At 35.6% G+C, this 24,529-nt stretch overlaps 1 protein-coding gene across 17 annotated transcripts in view; it reads left to right on the top strand.

Moving 5' to 3' along the window:
• RAPGEF6 (Rap guanine nucleotide exchange factor 6) overlaps window positions 1–24,529 on the top strand; it is a 232,112-nt gene that overhangs the window by 157,810 nt on the left and 49,773 nt on the right. For all 17 annotated transcript variants that reach the window (XM_057735731.1, XM_057735740.1, XM_057735751.1 and 14 more), the window contains 4 exons: window positions 6,216–6,373; window positions 13,846–14,086; window positions 15,982–16,365; window positions 22,115–22,326. In XM_057735731.1, the coding sequence (XP_057591714.1) occupies window positions 6,216–6,373; window positions 13,846–14,086; window positions 15,982–16,365; window positions 22,115–22,326 (995 nt within the window). The remainder of the gene's footprint in view (window positions 1–6,215; window positions 6,374–13,845; window positions 14,087–15,981; window positions 16,366–22,114; window positions 22,327–24,529) is intronic.

Consider the following 24,529-nt stretch of genomic DNA (forward strand, 5'->3'; position numbering starts at 1 on the left):
TGTTCTTTTAGGAAGATCTCTCTTTCAGCTGTGTTAATGATTTGGGGTTAAAGGTGTAGCAGTAATAGCAAGGAGATTAATTAGAAGGTAACTTCGAACAAGGTGAATGTCAGCTCTCATCTTTTACTTAATGATCTCAAGAATTTCCTGAACAGAAAGTCTTCATGACTTTTTATTTTTAATTTAGGGAAACACATTAATTCTTCATTTAATTTGGGGCTCACAGAGGATTGAAACATCCTGAGCCTGTGTTCATAATGTCTCTCGCTTCTAGAATGTTTATTACTCATCCCTTTTTGAGTAACTGTTCTCCTTGAGGGTTGTTTTTTGTTTTTTAATATTTATTTATTTATTTTATTTGGCTGTGTTGGGTCTTAGTTGCAGCACACAGGATCTTCGTTGCAGCACTCAGGATCTTTCGTTGCAACGCGTGGGCTTCTCTCTAGTTGTGGCGTGCAGGTTTCAGTGTGTGTGGGCTCTGTAGTTTTACAGCGCGCGCAGACTCTCTAGTAGAGGCATTCTGGCTTTGTTGCCCCGAGGCATGTGGGATCTTAGTTCCCCAACCAAGGATCAAACCCACGTCCTCTGCATTGGAAGGCAGATTCTTTACCACTGGACCCCCAGGGAAGTCCCTCTCCTTGAGGTTTATAAAATATCATAACTTTAAAGTAGCAAAATTCTTTTTATATTGAGCATACTGTAGTATGACAACAGCATGGCAAACACTGTAAGAATAGACTTCTTCTCGCAAATGAGAATCAAGTAAGGAAAATATTAGAGGAACCAGCCCACACTGAAGAGATTGGGGATAGTTTTGGATGACCAGAAGTATGCATGAAGGCACTGAGAAAAAAGGAGAGGAATGGAGGGCCAGAAAACAAAAGAGTTCACGAGGGGAGTTCCTCAGGAGGTAATGCCCTGAGTTCCATTTCCAGAAACCCTTTGGTGTTTGGTATGAAATACATGTATCTCCTTTAACAGGGTCTCATTTTGAACACATTGTGGCACAGTTGTGACATGTGTCATCTAAAGAGAGAGAACACTGTGATTGCAACTGACGTTAGCTTGCTAGTATCACATTTCACCCAGCTATATTCAGGTATAGGGCATCTAAATAAATAACTCATCTCTATAATGTTTCCTTCAGGAAGTGGGAATTGGTTACGGCAGTTGGATTCTGTCTTTGCTTACAAAAGGAGGCACGGAAATTGGGGTGGCCAGGAGCAATTATTTGAGTATTTTCAGGCATTTTTTTATATTAGGACCCTCCCCCAAAATGAAAGATCTAATAAAAATTGTTTTACTTAAAGTCAGAGGAATTTTATTTTTTTGTTAGCAAGCATTTATTGAGTCTCTACTTTCTGCCAGCAGGAGGCTGTTGGCTATGAGAATACAGATGTGAATAAAATACTGCCCTTCAGAAGTTAAACTGGTTATCTCTTCCAAACGTAATGCTAATAATTTTAGCCATATAAATACCAAAAAAACCCAGATTATTTCAGTAGAAACCCTAACAGTTTTCTACTGGACCAAATTTTGCAAAGAGAATGAATTTGTTATTTTACATTTCAGGCTGGCTACTTTGCATTTTTGAGAATGTGTGTCATATTTCTTGGCACGTAATCGTTACAAATGAATTCAGACAACCCCTTTTGCTACACACACACGCACACGCACACACACACATCATTAGAAATTCAGTAGAAAAATAGGCAGAGAACACTAATCAGATGTTCTGCATCAATGATAATCAAGAATAGGGAATTCCCTGGTGGTTCAGTGGTTAGGACTCATCACCTTACTGCCACGGGCCCTGGTTCAATCCCTGGTTGGAGAACTAAGATCCCGCAAGCCATGCAGCAAGGCCAGAAATTAAAATAACAGTAATAATAATTGAGGATACACAGTTTTAAATGGAATATTGTTGTTTCCCCACAGGTTGTTGGAATAGTCAGTGCCCGAACTGATAACACGAGAGATAGTAAGCTCAGATTGCTGTGGGAACATAAAATGATGTAATCTTTCTATAAAGCATTTGGGCATTTTTTTAGTAAGAGCTTTAAAAATGTTCATAGCTTTGATTCAGTAGTGCAATTTCTGATAATAATTAGATGAAGATTTATGTACAGATATTCCTAGTAATATTATCCATACTAAAAGAAAATTGGAAAAGCCTAAATGTCCAACTGCAAGAGACTGGTTAAATAAATTGCACTATTTACCATGAAATGACTAGAAGGAAGAAGGTTGATTGTCGTTTTCTCTAAGTAGCTTTATAGGTAAATTTTCCACTTCTTGCTTGCTTGCTTGTCTTTTTTATTTTTGAAATTTTTTGGTTTGAATATTTTTTAATTGAGAAAAGTTTTTTATGAGTTTAATTCCACAATTTCTGAATAGCTCCTTTGTGTCAGGACTCTCTGGAAGGGGTGCTTGGCTCTGCCTTTTGCAGCACCCACTTTATGAGCAGGGCATGAGTTGTCATAGAAATACTGTAAGAGAGAATGTCCACATCTGTGAGAGGAGTAAAGAAAATAAATGTAAGGAAGGAACAAATAGTTGACATAAGAATAGGTAATTCCTCAGATCCCTAACCATGACATAATTTTAAAATGAAAGAATGCTCCTGAAAATTAGACGTGAAAAAAAAAGGCCAATGGATTTTGAACAGTATCTGTAAATTAAAACATAACAGTGTGGATTTTCTTGACCTGAAAATATTTCACAGTTCAGGAAATCTGATCTCCTTTTATTTTTTAATCATAGCTTTTATTTTGTTTTCTTTAATCGTGGATTGCCTGCATATATAATTCATTGTAACAGTCCCAGAAGTAGACTGCCTTGTTTGCTTATTAGAAATTTTTTTCTCTCCATTTCTTGTCAGCATTCTTTCCTTGTTTGCTTTTAATGTTGGGATTATTTTTTATTTGCATATTGATATTTATGCAGCCCTTTTAGTTTCATACTGTGAAACTAAATTATACTTTTTTTTTTCTAAGTAAATTCAGTATCAGGAATTATTGAGGAATTTTTCAAAACTATCTTGTTTCTGTTACCGCATCACCTTCTCAGGAGACTGTTTTGGTAAGAAATGACATAATTATTTGCAAATAGGTTTTATCAATTCAGCTTCAAAGCAAGCATGAATATTTTGCCAATTCGATACTATTTCATTAATGTCATAGCATGGGTTGTACATAACATTAGTAAAGTTTGCATTTATATATGCTCATCTTAATTACCATGAATTTGTAACCAGCTTTACATTATTTTAGCTGTGCTGTGGCATATTTTTGCTTATTAAAAAGCAGAAGTAATGTTAAATAACATCAGTAAGAGAGATAAAAACTTTTAATATTTCATGCATTTCTTAATCTCTATAGTAAATTCCAGTTTATTGCAAGTGGCAGCCAATTCCCTTTAATAGAAAATTGTAACTTTCTAACATTGTTAAATTTGTTTCAACTTTATTAATAGGGCCAGCTAATCTTTTTAACAGTTTGCTTCCTTGGATTTAGTTACCTCTTTGTGTCCAAAAACAGGTTTTCAAAAATCAAAGACTTGTATTTTTAAAAATCTGTATTTTTTATGTAATATGAATTGTTGCCAAAATACTTACAAAGTATAAATAAAACGTGTGAAAGCCCCCTCCTTTTTTTCTTTTACCTAATCTTAAAACATTTAGCTCTGATCTTTGGGAATACATACCTAATTATAACAAACTGGTACTTCCCTGGCCATCCAGGGGTTAACAGTTCGCCTTCCAGTGCAGGGAGTGTGGGTTCAATCCCTGATTGGGGAGCTAAGATCCCACATGCCTCAGGGCCAAAAAACCAAAACATAAAACAGAAGCAATATTGTAACAAATTCAATAAAGACTTTAAAAATGGTCCACATCAAAAATCTTTTTTAAAAAATAAGTATTATAAGGAGTCAACAGCATAAATAAACATTTCTTATCAAATAAAATATTCTCTTTGTCTTACCTGCAAGATTAGATTGCATTCTATCCCCCAAGAAAACATTTCCTCTTTTTGTAGTGCCTTTACCTGTTGTGCCCACCCTGTCCCCCCTATGTTTTTCAGTATAAATTGTGTAAAATCCTTCCTAGATATGTATTGTTCTATTTTGTTAACAGTTTGGCATTAATTAATTTATTTGTCTGTGACGAGTCTTAGTTGCAGCACACAGGATCTTGGTTGTGACACATGGGCTTCTCTCTAGTTGTTGCGCGCAGGCTCTGGAGCACATGGGCTCAGTAGTTGTAGCACGGGGGCTTAGTTGCCCCACGGCATGTGGGATCTTAGTTCCCTGACCACAGGGATTGAACCCTCGTCCCCTGCATTGGAAGGCAGATTCTTAAGCACTGGACCACCAGCGAAGTCCCTGTATTTTTCTATTTTAATTTCAGTAAAAGTACTATCTTCTTAAAAGTAGAAAATCCTATTTTCCTCTGTGCCAAAATGTTCACCTACATTACCTAATTTAATCTTTGCTGTAGTCCTAGGGGATCTATAGTATTATTCACAATTTTGAATGAGGTAACCAAGGTCCAGAAACAGAAAGAAATTTCCCTGGGGTCACACAGCTAATAACCTAGGTATGTCTGACATAGCTTGCACTTGAAACACTTATCTTTGTTTTCTTCCATGTATTCGTGCTTCTGCCTGACTTCTCTCTCTCTGTCTTGTCCTGGTTCTCATCCTTGTCTGGCTGCTAACAGTTCTTTAGCTGTTTATTTAACAGTCCTCTAAACCCCATCTTGCATAGTTTCCTAATCTGCCTAAGTCTTAACATATTCAGGAAGTATCCCATATCACTCAGACCTTAATCCATCCCAAGATAATAGGTAAGTATTCTGTGATAACTGTTTGTATGTGTAGCAAATACTGGATAGATGTTACATTGAAAAAAACATAGATGGAAATTAATATTAACCAGTGCTTAGAAATAGGTGGTATTTTGGTTGTTGATGCTGATTAAAGTCTTCTTTTCATTGCTGTCCTATATTTGCATAGGACTGTTTTACTTATCCTGTGTTTTATAGAACTTTGGGGGGTATCTAAACCTTAACTGGCAGGGTTACATTTGTTTTAACTTTTTTTCTCTTAGGTGGTTTTAGAATTGCCTATTTAACATCTCTAAAATATGTTAAAGGAAGAGTATTATATTTGCTTAAATATAGCCATTTAATTGATACTTGTTTTTAAACCTTTTAAGGGGAATTAACTTTCGGTGACTTGCTCTCTGCTTTGGTTTCGATGTTCTCATCTAGGAAACAGCCAAATAACTAGACTTGAGAGATTGCACAGGAAATAATGTAACCCTAGAGTAAACTAGAGACTGTAAAATTCTTTTTCTTCTGTTTTCATGTTTGGTCCTCTTTTTTCTGTTCTCCTTTCTAGTTGTCACATATTGGCCTTATTGTTTGTTACTCTTTTCTGTGTCATCTTCCTGTTTTCTTTTCTCTGTACTTGGTGGTTTGAGCAGTTCCCAGGTTACTCATATGTTTAAAGACCGGTCTTATTTTGTCGCTTGAACCTGGCCCCATTATTTTCTACGAGCTGCCATATTTTGGGCTTGGATTCAAACCCAGCTCCATCCTTTGCCTAGAAGGTTGCCAAGCTTTTCTGTCAAGAGGAAGAACCTTGCTGCAGTGTGGCTGTGCATTGTTGGATATATATATTAGTGTCTAATGAAACTGGCAGATCTCAAGGACTCCTCACTCAGGTTTATTTTCTCTATCAAAACGAGCAGAAACTAAATATAAAATACAAACATTTCTCTATAATGTACATTTCACCCTTGAACAACGCAGCGGTTAATTCATGTAAAATTTATAGTTGGCCGTGCATGTCTGTGGTTCCTCACATCTGTGGATTCAACCAACAACAGACTGTGTAGTACTGTAGTATTTACTACTATTGAGAAATGTCCATGCATAAGTGGACCTACTTAGTTCAAACCTGCATTGTTCAAGGGTCAACTGTAGTAGAATTACCTAGATGTAGAAGTTAAATTTTTTTTAAGTGTAATTGTTAAAACAACATTTTATTGCCATTTTCATTATTACACTTACCCTATTTTTAAAATTGCTGTACTATTTTAAAATCACCACTTTGAATTGGTTCTGTTATGCCTTAGTGCACAAAGAACAGAAATGTTTACTGTTAAGAACACTCAAATACTTTAAAGTGATATATGCCATTCTTTTGAAGTGATGGAGGCCTGAGCCAATCACAGGACGACAGCATTGTGGGAACAAGACACTGCAGGCACAGTCTAGCCATAATGCCTATCCCTGGAACACTCTCATCCAGCAGCCCCGATCTCCTGCAGCCTACCACCAGCATGTTGGATTTTTCTAATCCCTCAGGTAATTTTTGTTTATTTTATACAGCCATATTGGTACCAAACAGATAAATTGGTGGTTGAGTCTTGTTCAACAAATACTGGATTTGCTTGCAGTCCTCTTTTCTTACCTCTGTATTTTGACTTAATGCAAAAAAGCCAAAGAGAAGGTTATGTCTTTTTGTCTAAACTGGAGTGGTGGTACTTCCAATATGAAAGAGAAACACATATCTGTTGGTAATCCTAATCCGAGCAATGGAATGAAAGCAGAAATACTTCTCAGTCAAGAAACATGGTGCCCAGAGTGTGGAAAAGAATAAGGCAGATTATTTGAATCTAAGTTGTCTCACTTACCTTCCTCTGTGATGTACAGAAGTGTGTTAGTAGTTTTCTAGAAACATTGATTTTTCTGTCCACCACCTGAAGCTAAAGCTGTTTTTGTTATATACAGTATTGTTAATTAAAGTACTGTAGCATCTTTTTCATTGGTGTTCACACTTTCAGTGTGGGACATTGTTTATTTTTCTGTATCTGTTCACACTCAGAGGCAGAAATTGTCATTTAACTATGTAACCTAAAATTTCATTACAAGGAACGAACACTTTGAAGAATTATTTATATATCCACCATTTGAATGGATTTGAGATGGCTTTAAATAAAAGATACATACAGTTAAAAACTGAAGTATATACTTGGGTCCAAGGAGAGGAGGGAAGAAAACACCTCTACAAAAATGTGTCTGTTTGCTAAATCTAAGAAAAAAAAAAACCTCTGCAAAGATGGGCATAGTTGTGATTCAGCTTCAGTTTTGATGCTAAACCTAGCAGCTCGTGGGAAAAGGGAAGAATTCAATTACATAAATCTCAGTATTAGATAGAAAGAAGTATAAATGTGGTAGTAAAATTTATGTTTTATAGCAGCAAAATAAATTAAAAATCTAGGGCATAACATAAAAACATAGTAGAAGGTCATTCTGCACGTTGTTTCTTCCTTTCAGTTGCTTCTTCACCTCTTTAGAGAGATTCCTAAACTCAGTAATCTGTATTTGACACATCCTATTCTCTACGTGACTACCAGTGTTCTTTCTAGAGTGAAGGTTTTGATGAGTCATTACTTGGCTTAGAAATTTCTAATGATTTCTTTTAGTTTAGGATTCAGTCATGAGATAGAAACCACTCCATATATTTGATCAGAAGTTAATATCAGGACTTCCTAGGTGGCACAGTGGTTAAGAATCCACCTGCCAGTGCAGGAGACATGGGTTTGAGCCCTGATCTGGGAAGATTCCACATGCCACGGAGCAACTAAGCACATGTGCCACAACTATTGAGCCTGTGCTCTAGAGCCCGTGAGCCACAACTGTTGAGCCCATGTGCCACAGCTATTGAAGCCCATGCGCCTAGAGCCTGTGCTCTGCAACGAGAAGCCACTATAATGAGGAGCCTGCGCACCACAATGAAGAGTAGCCCCCGCTTGCATCAACTAGAGAGAGCCCGTGTGTAGCAATGAAGACCCAACACAGCCAATAAATAAATAAATAAATAAATTTATTTATTTATTTAAAAAAAAAGAATATCAGCAATTGTCACCAAGTTAAACTGCTTTACATAAAAAGGTGAAAAAGCAAGCATTAAAGCATCACAGGAAACTGCAAACTGGATTCAGCTTCTGGCACAGGAAGGAAATGTTACTACTAGGGTGAAGGAGTATTGCTTGAGTGAAACAAGAGCCAGATACCCACAAGTTAGAATGTAAAGCAGCAGGTCTCTTCTTGTGACCTTGCAATCTACCTCTGGTGCCCTTTTCTGGCAGAACCTGAGAGGAAGACAGCTGACAAAGAAGCAGTGTGCTTTGTAGTCTCAGCCCCATTGTAGCAGGGCAGTGTTGGGTTTGAAGCCTAAAGACAATAACTTAATAACTGTTGGTATCTGATTTTTACAGCATAACTATGAGCCCCTTTTCTAGCCTCCTGTTCTGCCATTCTCCCCATTGTTACCTCTTCTACCTTTCCTGAGTATGGCATGTACCTTCAGAACTCTCTTTCTTTGCCTGTGTTGTTTGCCACCTTTGGTGTTTTCTCGCTGCGTATCCCATGAAATGTTTCTTTTTCCTCAATGCTGAGCTCAAATGTTACCTCATCTGGGAATCCCAGGTCCCTCTGATACAGAAGCAGCCTCTCCTTTTCCAGAGATCTCTAGCACATTTTCATTGTCTCTCTTATATTGCTTATTATGTGATAGCACAGGAATTTATTTCTGTGTCTGTGTGTTTGTGTGTTCCACAGCAATACTTCTTATACTACATTCACAAATAAAGTAAACACTACCAAAGCACAAAGTAAATATGCATCTATACTTTCGTAAGACAAGTATTTAGTGATATATGATTTATAGATTGATTGATTTATGATTGTTGATTTTTGGCCTTATTTTTGCCACTGGCATATTTAGAGGTGGGGCTGGGTGAGGGGAAGGGATGGGTAGAAGGGCGAGGAGAGAGAGAAGAAGTTGAGGATTTAGCTGGGGGAACAAAAGGAAGAGGTTGGAATTATTAAAATTTAGAAACTGTAAGCCCCATGGCACTGAAATTCTGATCTCTGAAGAGGATGTACTACTCAACTTGATTTCAGATTGATTGCATAATTTTCTCAATGAAAACATGTAGGAAGGGCTGAAAATGCCCTTTTAAAATCTATTCAGGAAAAGTCAATTTTCAGTGCTCAGTCTGCAGCTTTTGTCCATATCAGCAATATAAATGAACACATATGAGATAGGAATTTAACTTAAAATTATATTTTTAAACCCCCAAATGAGCAATTTTATGAAAGGCCTTCTGCAGTGCTGTTTGTATTTATGTTGAATAAAATATTTATTACCAATTAATTCCAAATCTAGCTCCGTAAATCATATATGACAGCACTAAATTTTGGATTAGCTGTGTACATCACATATGTATATTATAGTACACGTGTGACATCAGCCAAGATTGACGAACTTTTATCAGTCTACATCTGTTACGTTTTTGCTGCATGTTTTATTCTTTTATTTTTGGCTCTTTATTGAAATATAATTGCTTTACACTCTTGTACCAGTTTTTGAGGTACACCAAAGTCAATCAGCTGCATTTATGCTGCATGTTTTAAATTGTTATTAGCTAGTAAAGACAAAGCTATAGAACTGTTTAATAGTTTGCTTTTGATTGCTGACTTTTTTATGGTTTTGCTTTGTTTTTGCTGCCTACAGCTGTTGGTTTTTACTGTAAGTATCTTGAAGACTATGGTATTTTATTGCTTATGTTTGTATGCAGTATTTATATTTTTAAAAGTCAAAAGATACAGAATTGAATGAAGTAGGAAGCAGAACTTTTCTATACACTTAAAAGGTTGACAAGTGTAAACCGGCATGTATTTTTTAAGTCATTTTCTTTGAATATATATGTTTTTATACTCATAGAATGAGTATACATGCTATTCTGTAACTTATGAAAAGTGTTGCAGAATTTTTGGACTTAATGTAAGATGAGGCCTAAAAGAATTCAGAGTGTAGCTAAAAGGATTTTAAAACTGAATTTTTCTTCTGAGTCTGCATATGGAACTTTTTGCTTACTTCTTTTTATTTAATAGCACAGATTTTTTATTTGACTTCTTTACTATTTAGTAAACTTCAAATTATTTTTGCATTGCAAGTCTGAGTTATTTTAACTTAATTTTTAATTGTAAAGGAATGTATTAAAGTTTTTATTTGCAGAGAAAGGATAAAATATGTCTCCACTTTCCAAAATTAACAATTGTTCGTTTACTTCTATATCCTTCCAGAAATTTCAGAGCACATAAAATGTGTGTACCATTTCCTTCACCCCAAATTATATGTTATAATTTTTCTGCTTAGCCCATTTCACTTAAATACCTTTCTGTATCAGGATTTATTCTCCCACAACTTTATGAACATCTGATAGAGTTCTGTTTAACCAGTCCCCTTTTAGTGGATGTTTGCATTGTTGCTTAAGCCTCTGTGTTTACATATCTTTACATGTTGTAGGTTTGCATTATTAATATATTTTGAATTTTATCAAAAAATTTTGTGGAAATTTGTTTTCTTGCTTGTTATGTAAGTATCTCTGAAATAATGTCTATTTTGCCTCTTGGCCTACAGAACTTAAAATATTTGCTATTTGACCCTTTGTTAGAACAAGTTTGCCAATCCTTAATCCATACCATTATACCACTACCCTGTGTTTGCACTGTGAACTTTTCACTATACGGGTTGTCTTATTTACTTGATTATTGTGTCTTTCCTTGAACCACCACTTACTGTCTTGAATATAAGCAAATCTCTGTAAGCAGAGACTTTGTCCATCGCATCTATTACTTTATCTTCATTCATCTCCTGGAACACTGATGACATATAACAGGCACTCCATAAATATTTGTACAGTGAATAACAATTTAAAGTAGACTGAAGAGGCAGTCTTTTTTTTTCTAAATGATCATTTCAAATACCTAAAAAGTTCTTCCATTTTTAGTGTAATCTCAGGGTCAAAACATGTATCCTTCATTTATCTCATTTTTAAATTTTACTTATGTGAGATAGTTAACACTCTAGAAATTATGCCTTTGGGTTGAAAGTCTGGGTATCTGAATTTCAGTTCTTGAATTCATTTACCTATCATGGAAGAATTTTATTATGGAATATGAATCATAAGACTAATAAATGCTGTACTTCTCCAAGATTCTTTTTAAATGTCTGTTTGCTTGCAGGATTATATTTTTATGTGCATTCTAGCTTTGTGCCTAAAATTTGAAATGATTAGACCATTTTTTCTTCTTGATTCAACTTTATTCTAACTTCATATTTACCATTCACTTAATTAACATTTGAGTGTCTGCCATATGCCAAGTATTATGTTTGGCATGTATGATGTTCTGCTAACACACATGTTTGTAAAGTATATGTATTATACAGGTAACAATTCTAAAATGGTAAAAGAGATTTACATCAACATTGATATCAGTGTGGAGAAATTTTTTCCTCCAGTGTCTGGCGAATGGTTTTCCAAGTTGGCATTTATTATCTTGTCTAATTCACCAGGATGGGCTATGGAGTACCCTTTGGATAATTGCATTTGCGGATCTGTTTTAGAGCCACCTGTTTATGATGCCTGAATCCCACTTATATGATTATATGACAGTTTGTCTTTTGCATGTGAAACAAGTGGTTGTAACAGAGTATGAATTTAACAGAGTGTAGTGTTTAGCAGGATACACAAGGTGCAGACATCTGTTCCTTCCCAGATGTTATAGTATGTTACCAGCAAGAGGAGAAAGGTATGCAAATTCCCAGCCTATCTTTGTGAATAAATTTCTCTGAAGAAATTAATAAAAGGGATTGAAATATCTCCGTATTCCTTCAAGGTCAGCCAGCTCTGCTGACTGAGGCTCAGCCCCCAAAGACCTAGTAAACAAATCCAACTCTAGAGTCCTGGACAGCTGAGACCTATTTTTGTGAAGAAGGTAGGAACAATACAGACAATAATAGTAGTTCTTTGACACCTTTTATAGAGTTAAAAGGGATAATGAAACTCTTTTGTCCAGTATCTTTCTTTTGGAAAACTGAAATTTCCAACTTCCTGCATTTTCTAGCCCGAATAGGGAAGCATCGCGTTAGCATGTCTTAAGACCCTGCCTTATTTATGCCTTGTAGACTAAGAAACCTGATAATGTCAGCAACACCCTGAGGACTGACTCATTTGCAAAGAAATGTGAACAAGAGGCAAGAGGTGTTTGGTGACTCAGATCTTTGCATACCTCAAGGAAAGACAGTTTGGTGCATGCATCACTCTTACAGAGGGGACCTGAATAGACGAAGCATTGTGCTTCCAGTCTGACAGTAGACCGAGAACATTCAACATCTGTTGGCTAAGAATCCTTCTTCCTGGAGTTGTATTCACGCATATTCAGTTGACGCTTCCAGTCCTAGGAGTCAGTCTCTTTTTGTGTCCTCAGCCTCACTGCATACTTTATCCTGTGAAATTATTTCCTCCCACATCTATTTCATTACTCTTCTCTTTCCTTTAGCTAGGATTATACCTCAGGTGGTTTTGAGACAAATTAGTAATTTTCCTTTTCCTCTTAAACTTACAATGTATATGATGCTAAGAAGAAGGTAATGGTAGACAAACATTATACCATTACTTGAGCCACCAGAATATCCTCAGCCCACCCCCACCCACTACACACATGACAAAAATATCAACAATAATACATTTTTCCTAATTTAAAATGAAAGAACTTTTTGTTGTGACTATTATCATAAGGAAAAATTTAGCAATTATTTGTGTTGTCAAATCACTTTTCACTTAAATATGTAATTATGTTAAAAATTAGCCCACTGTCATCATTTTAATCATTGTTCAGGAAGTTTTAGCCAATGCCATAAGAGAAGAAAAGTAAGATAAAGAGGGGAAAATATTTTATTTACATATACATAATATGTGAACATTTATCTTAAAGTAGGACTTATCTACTAATAGCAGAAATCACAAAGGCAAAGACTGAGATTTAACCACATGAATATTTTAAATTTTCCTGTGTTAAAATGTATAAATATAAAATCTGAGAAGACATTTGCCACTTTATAGTAGACTGTTGGTATTTAATATAATTCAGTAGGAAAAAGCATGAAGAATACCAAAAGGTATTTTTAAAAAGGAATAATAATGGTTCATTAAACCAGTGAGTCTCACCAGTAACCAAAGAAGTGAAATATAAAACAATGGCATATTTCTGGAGGGAAGAAATGCATAGGGCTTTCAAAATGGAAAAAAAATTTTCTTTAATAAACAGTTTTGATAAGGGTGTGACTAAAACTGCTCTCTTTATACTCTCGGATGATAAAATATTATAACTTGTCCTGGAGAACAGTTCAGAAGTATATTTCAAAAACCTTAACAATATGCGTGCCTCTGACTCAGCATTTCTCTTTTTGGGGGGATTTTTCCCTGAGGAAATAATCAGATTGCCTGCAAAGGTTTATCTACAGGGAGAGTTTGGAGTGGGGGGAATTATTTATCATAATGTTACTTATAATAAAGGACAGTGATATGCAAGCTAAATGTCTGTGATTGAGGGTTTGGATCATTTCAAATTGTAAAGTACATATTGTGGAGTCCTTTGCCTCCATTAAAAAATGTTTTGTTGAAGAATAATGACATCAAAATGTTTATAATAAACAAAAATTTTGTGGCTTCCAAATCATATGTATAGTATGACTGTAATTTTTCTCTCTTTCCTGCTGTTTTTCTGTGAACATATATTAGTATTTTGTCACCTGAAAAGATATATTTACTTATTAATAAATGCAACAGTGATTTCTCTTAACCTCCTGAAATAGAAGTATATATTTTACTGTTTAGAGAGATCATTGTCTTCCAAATTATTTTTTGAAGAGTTTAAAGGTCATTTTCTGGAAAATAACAGGATACATTTTTGTATTTATACAGATGTTCCTGATCAAGTTATAAGAGTTTTCAAAGCAGATCAACAAAGTTGCTACATTATCATCAGTAAAGACACTACAGCTAAAGAAGTTGTTTGTCAAGCTGTTCATGAATTTAGTTTGACTGGTGCATCTGACACATATTCTCTCTGTGAAGTTTCTGTTACTCCTGAGGGTGTCATAAAACAGAGAAGACTTCCGGACCAGTTCTCCAAATTGGCTGATAGAATTCAGCTCAATGGAAGGTGAATGTGCTTATTAATGAATGTACTTATTTCTACATGTGTTTTTGAAGATTCCATGTTAAAAGAGATACTTTAAGTAGGATCATTATGTTTTAGGTCCACTGAGTTCTCTCTAAAATTAATGTAGTTTTTCTCTTTTTTTTAGCTTTCTGTTGTCTGCATAATTATGTAAATAGAATCTTACAGCGTTAGCACTCATAAGTGCTACCCAAAGGTGGGAGAAAGAAAGGGAGGATAATGTTCTAAAATATTTTAGCCCTCCTGCTAAAATAAAGCTTAGAACCACTGGTATAGTCCAATCCCTGTGTTTTACAGAGAGGGAAACTAGATTATATATATCTTTATGTGTATTTGAGTATATATATGTTAATTTATAAATTTGCTTTTTAAATGATCAGTATGTATTATGGGCAAAAGAAGCAGTAGTTTTCATAATTCCTTTTCTGAGTAGTTTTCCTTTTATGAATGTACAGGAAAAAACTTTTAAAAAATGTTTTAAATGTGCTCTGAAAATTATTTGATCAACTAGAAGATAGGTTCATTGGTACATTTGCTCTTTATTCTGGTGATTTTTCTCTGACAATAACGCAGTCTTTTTAGTGAGCCCAAATTCATATGTAGGATGAGATCCTTGAAAACCTTAAAATGACTATCCATCATGGTTGCTGTTAAGAGAGAGTGGGTTAACTCTGCTTTGCTGGCTGTACATAGTAGCTAAGAGCATGGACCCTGGAGCCAGAATGCCCAAATTCAAAGCCCTGGTCTGGCTATGTGACCTTGGGCAAGTTATTTAGTTTCTCTGTGCCTAAATTTTCTCATCGATAAATGGGATGATAAAAATAGAACCTACCTCGGAGGAATGTTGAGAGAATTAAATGAGTTAATAAATGTCACATAATTTAAATCTTAGATATAATTTTATTATCTATAGTATGAGTTTCAACACTGTTATTTATGGTAATCTTTTAGGCATGTGAACAGTTTAAAGGCAGAAGAAAAAGAAATATAGTTTCTTGACAATAAAAAATAGATGGACACAAATTTAGGCTTAGATCCGGTTGTGTGTTGGAAGAGAATGAAGTAAAAACTTCATGTGATACAATATGTAACCTCTTTTGCAGCAACAGCCCTGTATAAGATATTTCCCAATTGTGAATTCTTTACTTTAACCCATGTCTTAGCTTTTAAGTGCCATAAAATTATTCATCTGAAAAGATGAAAGGCTACACTTTAAATATATACAGTTTAGTGTATGTTATTTATATCTCAATAAAAGTCCTTAAAAAAATAAAAAGATGAAAGGCAAATGATTTTTTTACGGTTACTGATCAATGACATTTGCTGGGATGAGGTTTTGGATTTATCAAGCTAGAAGTCAGTAGTGAAAGAGTTTCCCTCCTTTATGGGTTTTATTCTTCTTTCCTTCTCTTGGAAATTTAGAGTTAAGAAGGAAATGAATGCAGCCACAGCTTCTGAGTAGAGATATGAACAGTCTTGATTCAGGAGTTTATTCATGCTGTCCGTGAACAAGTATTTGTATAGTACCTATTGTGTCTCCTATATCCTTATAGAGCCCTCTTAAAGCTTTTGTTCTCAAGAATATACACATGATTGTTCACACATCATGTGAGTAGTTTCTTAAAAATGATTGTTTACAGCATAATCAGCATTTTTATGCTTTAAAATAATAGATATTAAATGGCAGAATAAGAGGACAGCTTCTTCAAAGTTTTCTCATTTAAATGTTAATTTTCCATTTTATCTTTAAATGAATATTCTGACGTTTCTGGCAAAAAGTTATTAATAGTATAAGGATATTTTGACAGCAGTGATAAAGTGGGAAAGTGTTCTTATAAATGTAAAATTGCTTATAAAAACAATTTTTTTCCTTTTAGGTATTATTTAAAAAATAACATGGAAACAGAAACCCTATGTTCAGATGAAGATGCTCAAGAACTAGTTAAGGAAAGCCAACTATCCATGCTGCAGCTCAGTACTATTGAGGTGGCCACTCAGCTGTCAATGCGGGACTTTGATTTATTTCGTAATATTGAGCCTACTGAATATATTGATGACCTTTTTAAGTTAGATTCCAAAACAGGAAATACTCACTTGAAAGAATTTGAAGATATTGTAAACCAAGAGACATTCTGGGTTGCCTCAGAGATTTTAACTGAATCAAATCAGCTCAAACGAATGAAGATTATTAAACATTTTATTAAAATTGCACTTCATTGTCGAGAATGTAAGAACTTCAATTCCATGTTTGCAATAATAAGGTAAATTTGTACAAATATTTCTGTATGGTTTTTTCATGATAGTGGACATGCAGCTGATTTTCTTCTTAGGTAATTAAATGGCTAGGAGAAGAAAAGTTCAGTTAATATGTTTTTATATTAAGTATTGTTAGATTTAATATATTTTCTATTCTGGTGATACTGGTTTTTTCTCTTTTTGTTTCTTCCATCTTTCAGTCACTTAAACATTTTTTTGGTAAGTATAGATGATTGCCTTCCCAATTTTCTTCCTTTTCCCCCTTTTGAATTATTATACCTTCTTGGATATATGCCACTAGCTTGTGTTTACCATCAGACTTCTACACTGTGCAGCAGGCAGTGCCTGCCTCACTGTGATTTGGCACTAAAAAATTAATGCACTAAAAATTAATGGTATTAATGCACTAACTTACAGTTGCTATTTTGAAGTGACAACAGCAGCAACGGTAATAATAAGTCTGTTTCCCACAGACTTTATGAGGTATCAGTGAATGTATTGCCACTCAAACAAGCTGGGCCATTAGAATTATAAAAATTTTTCAAAGTTCATACACCCAGGAAGTGTGGATGGTTACATGAGCTCCTGGAAATCTTCTTCCTTCTCTTCACTTACCATGAGAATCTGGGTCTAGGTAATTTATTTTCTGACCCTCATCCAGCACAATGCTGATCAACAGAAGGATTCCTCTTAAAGCAAGTCTAATTTTAATGGTGGAGGGTAATAGTAGTTTGGCCCATTTATAAGGCCATGTGCTTGTATATGGCAGCATAATAACCACCTTAACTAATCCCATCTATGCACACCCTCCAAAGAATTAATTATGATTTGTTCCTAGTACTCACATGAGATAAATTAGAATCTTTATAGGAACTTTTTAATCATAAATCTGTCATGGTAATAGAAACCTCCTTTGTGAAATTAGCCAGTGGATGCAATTGAACTGGACACTGTGGAAGAAGTATTGAATAGGATTAACAGAGTGACCTTTAGAATCAACTGCACCTGTATTTGAATCTTGCCTCTCCCATGTAGTAGCAGTATGTCAAGGGAAAACTGAAGACTGGTTTCTCATCTGTGAAATTCAGGAATTACACCACCTACCTCACAGTTTTTAACAGCTGGGTCTAAAACAAGGGAACAGAGATGCCATTGATAAATACATAGAAGGCTAGAAATTGAAACTGTTTGTATAGGAAGCACAGAGTAAAGAATCTGAGCGTTACAGGCTCAATTTTGGAGTACTTCATTAAAAAAAAAAAAAATGACACCAGACGAGATCTCTGTGTCCAAAGAAAACGGTAAAGGGCTAAAAACCATACCTTAGAGACCATCCTCAGGGTGGGGGGTAAAGAAGAGAGTCCAGAGTGTTGTATATTTTCATATGTTTTTATGTTACTAGTTAGCATCATTTCATTTGAAGAAATTCTTTTAGCATTTCTTATAAGGCAGATCTAGTGATGATGAGTTTCTCAGCTCTTGTTTTTCTGAGAAAGTCCTCTATTTCTCTAGGATCACTTTGCCAGATAGAGTACTCTTGACTGTTAATTTTTTTCTTTCAGCACTTTGAATATATTAGTCCACTCTCTCCTGGCCTGTAAGGTTTCTGCAAAGAAATCTGCTGATAGCCTAATGGGGGTTCCTTTGTAAGTTACAATCTTTTTTTCTCTTGCTGCCTTTAGAATTCTCTCTGTCTTTGATTTTTGACAGTTTTATTATAATGTGTCTTGGGGAACGTTGTTTTAGATTGAAATAATAAGATGACCTATTAGCTTCATGAACTCGGATGTCTAGATCTCTTGCCAGGTTTGGAAAGTTCTCAGCCGTACTTCTTTAAATAGGCTTTTTGCCCCCTTTTCCCTCACTTCTCCCTCTGGAACTCCAGTGATTTGTATATTTGCGGGGCGGGGGGGGGGGGGCGGGTTGCGGTTGATAGTTTCCCAACTTTGTTCACTTTTTCATTCTTTTTTCTCCTCATAGGCTTTTTGCACTCTTTTGCATTTTTTTTTTTCTCCTCAGACTGAGTTATTTCAAATTTCGTATTCTCTGTCTCAGTGATTTTTCCTTCTCTTTGGTCTACTTGATGTTGATGCTCTCGCATTTTTTCATTTCATTCACTGAATTCTTTGACTCAAGAATATTTATTTGGTTCTTTCTTGTGATGTCTATATCTTTGTTAAATTTCTCATTCTGATCATATGTTGTTTTCCTGATTTCATTGAATTGTCTGTTTTCTTATAGCTGATTGAGTTTTCTTAAAACACCTATTTTGAATTCTTTATTAGGTAAATTATAGATCGCCATGTCTTTGGGTTTGATTACTAGAAGATTATTGTGAACTTTTGGTGATGTCATGTTGCCTTGATTTTTCAAGTTACGTGGAGTTTTGCATTCCTTTTTTTGCATTTGAAATAGCACTCACCTCTAATTTTTATGAATTGCCTTCAGGATAAAAAAAAACCTTTCAACATTCTTCATACATTGATAGATTCTGAGGCTTTCTTAGGCATTGTGTGGATACATCTGCTCCATGCTTTTTGCTTCCTCTTGTGGCAGAATTGTAAAGCTTGTATATCTTATCTGTATCCTAGGGTGTACTGTGTTAGCTGCTGATAGTGTCTCTTTTGTTTGCCTAAAGGTTTGTGGTTTCTTCTTTGCCCACAGATTCCAGCCTGTTTTCTGTGTGTGTTTCCTCTCTACCAGGGCTTTCCCTGGGACCTCGCACAGGGAGCCAGTAGCAGAGTGGGGGGAGGTGTGGGTTTGTGCATGGTGAGCTGCAGGTGCTCTTGGGTATGTTGGGGGGATTTACAAGTGAGGTTTTCCCTGTGGCTCCTGGACGGGCTTCCTATTGGAATCCAGAAGCATTCCGCAGGAACCACATCTCTTTTAATACCCTCTTGGAATCTTATATGGTGCTCTTCTGATCTGTTCCTTACCCCAATCATGGAGCTCCCACTTCAGTGCTCTGGATGCTATAAGAGAGAATGAGTGTCTTGGGCAGCATCCTATACAGCTAGCATAGCCAGGCATTCACTTACTGGCTCTCCCTTTCCCCCATGGGAGAAATCATAGGCCGTCTAGTTTAGGCTTAAGCTGTGCTTCTTTGGGGGAGAAGTGATGCCAGCAAAGTCAAGCTATTTCTATTCCCCTGCATCCACACTCTCCTGTTCTGTTATACTCCAAGAGAGTGCTTGAACTTCTCTGGAAACCTAGACTTCACAAAGGCTCTTTTGTCTGTAGCTGACCACCCAAGTCAGTGTTCTCCATGTGTTCCCAGACCACAGCTAACAAGGGCCAGAACCATTTCATAGTCTCCTATAGGTTCCATAGCCATACCCATATCTGCTTGCCTGTTACCCAGTACGCTGTTGGGTGAGGTTCCTTGGTCTATGATTCCGAGTCTCACAACTCCCTCAGAGGCACTACTGTTCATGGATAGATGCTGAATTTTTGTTATTGGGGTAGAGGGGTAAAATGAGAGACGTCTTATGGCACAGTAATGCTGACATCACTCTTTCCAATCATCTCCTGGTTGAAGTTTGTTTTCTAGTCATCTCTTGAACAAGGGCTTATGGGAATTATATGTCCTGAGCATATTCAGAGTGTTTTTCTGTTGCCTTTGAACTTCAGTGTCAGTTTACCTGGCTTTAAAATTTTTGTCTAATTTGTAATTTCTTGGGAACCTCATAGATGATGGCTCTACAACTAGCATTTTATATAGCTGTTCAAGTTTCTGAGTTTACTCCCCATATTATTTCCTTATCTTTGAAGTCATTTACCTTTACCTGCATGTTTCTACATCTCATTTAGTTCTGGGTCAGGTTCTCTGGAACTGTGGTATCTATTCTACAGATTCAGTTCTTCTTTTGTTTCTGAATAGTTTTCTCAAATTGTGCTTTGGAATATTTTTTCAGTTCCTTCTTCAAGGATACCAATTATATAAATTTTAGATCTTTTTTGTCTTCCATATCCATTATTTTCTCTCTAGTTCTTTTCAGCTCTGTCCATTTCCGTTGATTGCTTTTGTTAATCCTTTCTTGTAAGTCACTTGCCCAAGGTTTTATCAGTGTCTTTCTTTATGTAGGTTCCAGTGTTGCCTTCATTTCTCTGTTGTATTTTTTTGTCCGTTTCTTTTCTGAACTTGTTAATTTTTTTAAGTCAACTTTTCATATATTTTTTCCCTAAACTCTTATATCACTGCATTACTCTTTGTTTACTTGCAGCATGGTATAGCTCCTGTATTCATTCCTTCCTTTTGAATGACATGAGTTTTCCTATACTATCTATCTGCAAGAGCTTCATTTGGGAGAGGATCCAGGGCAGTGTTCCAGGCTAGCAGAAATAGAGCTTGTATGTGAATTGTTTTACACTTTACTTCTCTCCAGCAATGGGGATTGGCAGTTTTATGGTTGCCTACAACTCAGTTTCTCCCTTCTATCTTGTCAGTGTTAAATTGCTTCTCACCAAGATGTTATATCACTGTGTGTACTATTTTAATCTTACTTTCCCTGACACTCCCTGGTAAAGAACAGAGTCCAGCCCCCTCATAATTAGCCTATGGACTCTATTGGGTTGTTCCAATTAGGGAATTTCTGGTTCTGCCTTCAGGGTGAGTTACCTGCTTTGGAGAGCTGTGCTTTACCAGCTTTCATTGAAATCTTCAGCTGCAGGTATCCTTTTTCAGCATTTTGCATACTCCAATTTGACCTTGACTATTTTTTGACAGCCTTTCTAATGTGTTTATGAGTTACAGATATCTCTTTGTTTTGTTGGAGATGAAATTTGCTTTTCTGTTATTCATCCATGTAGTTGTCTGGGATGATTTCTGAGAAGCAGAGGTAACAAAGATACCTTAACTCCACACTTTAAAATCAGAAGTCAAGAGAACATTTTAAATATCGTGGTATCAGTAAAAGTCAGGTGGCTGAGAAGAAATGAGGGATTAAGTGGTATGAAAATTGCACTGTTCGTTCCGCCTACCTATGAGAAGTTAGTATGGAGATAAGGGTTAGGGAGGAGGAGTTGTAGCCTAATTGGCATGCATTATTTTTAAAGTTAGGGCCAAATGAGTTTACTTAAAATCCTATAGAAAGCAGCCATTGAATATACAGAGGCCTGAGGGACAAAAGGATTAGAATCTAGGGACGTGAGTGGCCAAAATCCCAAAGAAAGGTTTTCAGCCCCCAAGCTTGCCTTACTTATTGTATAATACTTGTTATTACTTATACCACTTTCAAATAGATAATGTCTCCATAAAGTTATTTCTAAGTAAAACATACAAAAACATTGTGATACTTGAAGTTTTTTTTTTTATTCATTTGTTTGCCCATTTATTCAACTAAACATTTATTAGGACTCTTTTTATGTCTGTGACTTAGTCAGAGTTTTCCTTATAACAAGAGCAGTGAAGGATCAGCTTTGGGGGCTGACCCTGGATTGAAGTTTATTTTTAAGTTAAATGTCTATTTTATGGAATTACTGTATTTGTCATTTACACGCAGAGTACAAAATAAAAGCTATAGGTGTACAACCATAGGCAAGTAATATAGTTCCTTAGAAGGAAGTTTTCCTTAAGATCAAGGAGTCCCTTTTATTTATTTATTTTTTCATGGTTCTACTATTTATTTCAACACGTTGAAATATGTTCCTGCTTATTTTAGCTTTATTAAAGAAGATTGGTTTATACACTTTACTGACCTGAGTCCTCCCTCTCCCTCAAGTCCCTTTTAATGTTTTTATTTTCATCTTCGGCAGTGGCTTGAACCTGGCATCTGTAGCACGACTCAGAGGTACTTGGGAAAAGTTACCAAGCAAATATGAGAAACATCTCCAAGATCTACAAGACCTTTTTGATCCATCTAGAAACATGGCAAAGTATAGAAATATTCTTAGTAGTCAAAGCATGCAGCCTCCAATTATTCCACTTTTCCCTGTTGTCAAGAAAGATATGACATTTCTACATGAAGGTATTTAAAAGTTATTTGAAAGTTAGCATGTTTAGCTTCAGCTGATTATATAGAATTGTGATGTATTTAATATATTTTCCAGTCTGTTGATTATAAGTCACTAAAGCCTTATCCAGTTAAATGCAGCAAATCTTAGGAACCAAAACCCACATTATTGACAAGAACAAATGTAGGTGTTTACCCAGTGCATTCAAACATAAAGTTGACTTATAACCAAGATCAGACTGTTTGATCTTATTTACTGTTTTGTTTAGTAATATTTTTCCTGCCAACTTCTTTTTTTAATTACTAAACACATACAGAAAAGTACCCCAAAAAAGCGAAAAACTTAATGAATTATGACAAAGCAAACACCCATGTAACCAACATCCATTCAAGAAAAATAAAATATTGCCTATCTCCCAGCACCTCCATTCATGACGCTTCCCAGTTATTACCTTCATCTTCCCCACAGATAACTGGTGTCTTGACTTGTAATACTGTGGTTTACTTTTTACCTGTTGTTGAACTTTAAATAATCACAGAGTACATATATATTTTAGTTTCGGTTTGGCTTCTGGATTATTTTGGTCAAGATTAGACTTTTGAGATGAGATTCTTCCATATTTTTGAGTGTAACTGTACTTTATTTTCAAAACTATTTTTAGCGTTCATTCCATTACATAAATACAATACAGTGGATTCATCCAATCTGTTGTTGAACATTTGATAGTTTCCACTGTTTACGAATAATGTTGCTGTGAATATTCTTTCACATATCTCATAGTGTACATGCATTTTTTAGTATAATTCATAGTGAAATTTATGGGTCCTGACATTCATATAATCAGCTTTGGAAAACAGTGTTATTAGCATTCTTATTGTTCCTCATTCTCACCAAAACCTGGAAAATTCATTCTTTTTATTTTTACCCATTCCACTAGGTGTGTAATTGTATCTTGATGTGGTTTAATTTGCATTTCTCTGATTACTAATGAGGCTGAACACCCTTTTGTATATTTATTTGTCCTCTTTTGTCAGTTATTCAGTTTCTTGCTTTATTTATTTATTTATTTATTTATTTCGTGGCTGGATTGGGTCTTTGTTGCTGCACACAGGCCTTCTCTAGTTGCACCCGAGTGGGGGGCTACTTTTCATTATGGTACGTGGGCTGCTCATTGCAGTGGCTTCTCTTGCTGCGGAGCATGGGCTCTAGGTGCGTGGGCTTCAGTACTTGCGGCACATGGGCTCAATAGTTGTGGCACACGGGCTCTAGAACCACAGGCTCAATAGTTGTGGCACATAGGCTTAGTTGCTCTGCGGCATGTGTGATCCTCCTGGAGCAGGGATCGAACCCATGTCCCCTGCATTGGCAGGCAGATTCTTAACCACTGTGCCACCTAGGAAGTCCCTGTCTTGCTTATTTTTATAAGGTTTTCTTTTTCTAAATACTTTTTAAGAATTTTGTATAAGTCCTATTATATGTAATATGACTTGCCTTTTGATTTTTTTAAGGTTATCTTTTGATGAACAGCAAGTTCATAATTTTAAAAACCTAATTTATTAATCTTTCACCATGTAGTTTATCTGCATTCCTCTTAATTGATTTTTCTGAGTGATACTTGTCCTCCATTAACTTGCTGACTATACAATATTTTCTAGTGCTACACTAGACATTATATTGGGTTGGCCAAAAAGTTTGTTCGGCTTTTTCTGTAAGATGGCTGTAGTAGCACTTAGTTGTCTTTAACTTTATTCAAAACAATTTTGTTGGATTGTATTGTGACAGCTGTCATATCAGTGTGCATTTTTGAAAAAAATTTATCATACTTGGTGAAATTTTGTGTAGCCATTTTAATATTGAAGATGAAAGAAAAAAGTAATATTTTTGGCATATTATGCTTTATTATTTCAAGGATGGTAAAAATGCAACTGAAATGCAAAAAGAGGTTTGTGCAGTGTATGGAGAAGGTGCTGTGACTGATCAAACGTGTCAGAAGTGGTTTGTGAAGTTCCATGCTGGAGATTTCTCGTTAGACATTTCTCTCTGGACAATGCTCCACAGTTGGGTAGACCAGTTGAAGTTGGTAGTGACCAAATCGAGACATTAATTGAGAACAGTCAACATTATACCACATGGGAGTTAGCCAACATACTCAAAATACCCAAATCAAGCACTGAAAGTCATTTGTACCAGCTTGGTTATGTGAATTGCTTTGATGTT

This window comes from Hippopotamus amphibius, chromosome 1 (assembly GCF_030028045.1).
Source record: "Hippopotamus amphibius kiboko isolate mHipAmp2 chromosome 1, mHipAmp2.hap2, whole genome shotgun sequence".
NCBI lineage: Eukaryota > Metazoa > Chordata > Mammalia > Artiodactyla > Hippopotamidae > Hippopotamus > Hippopotamus amphibius.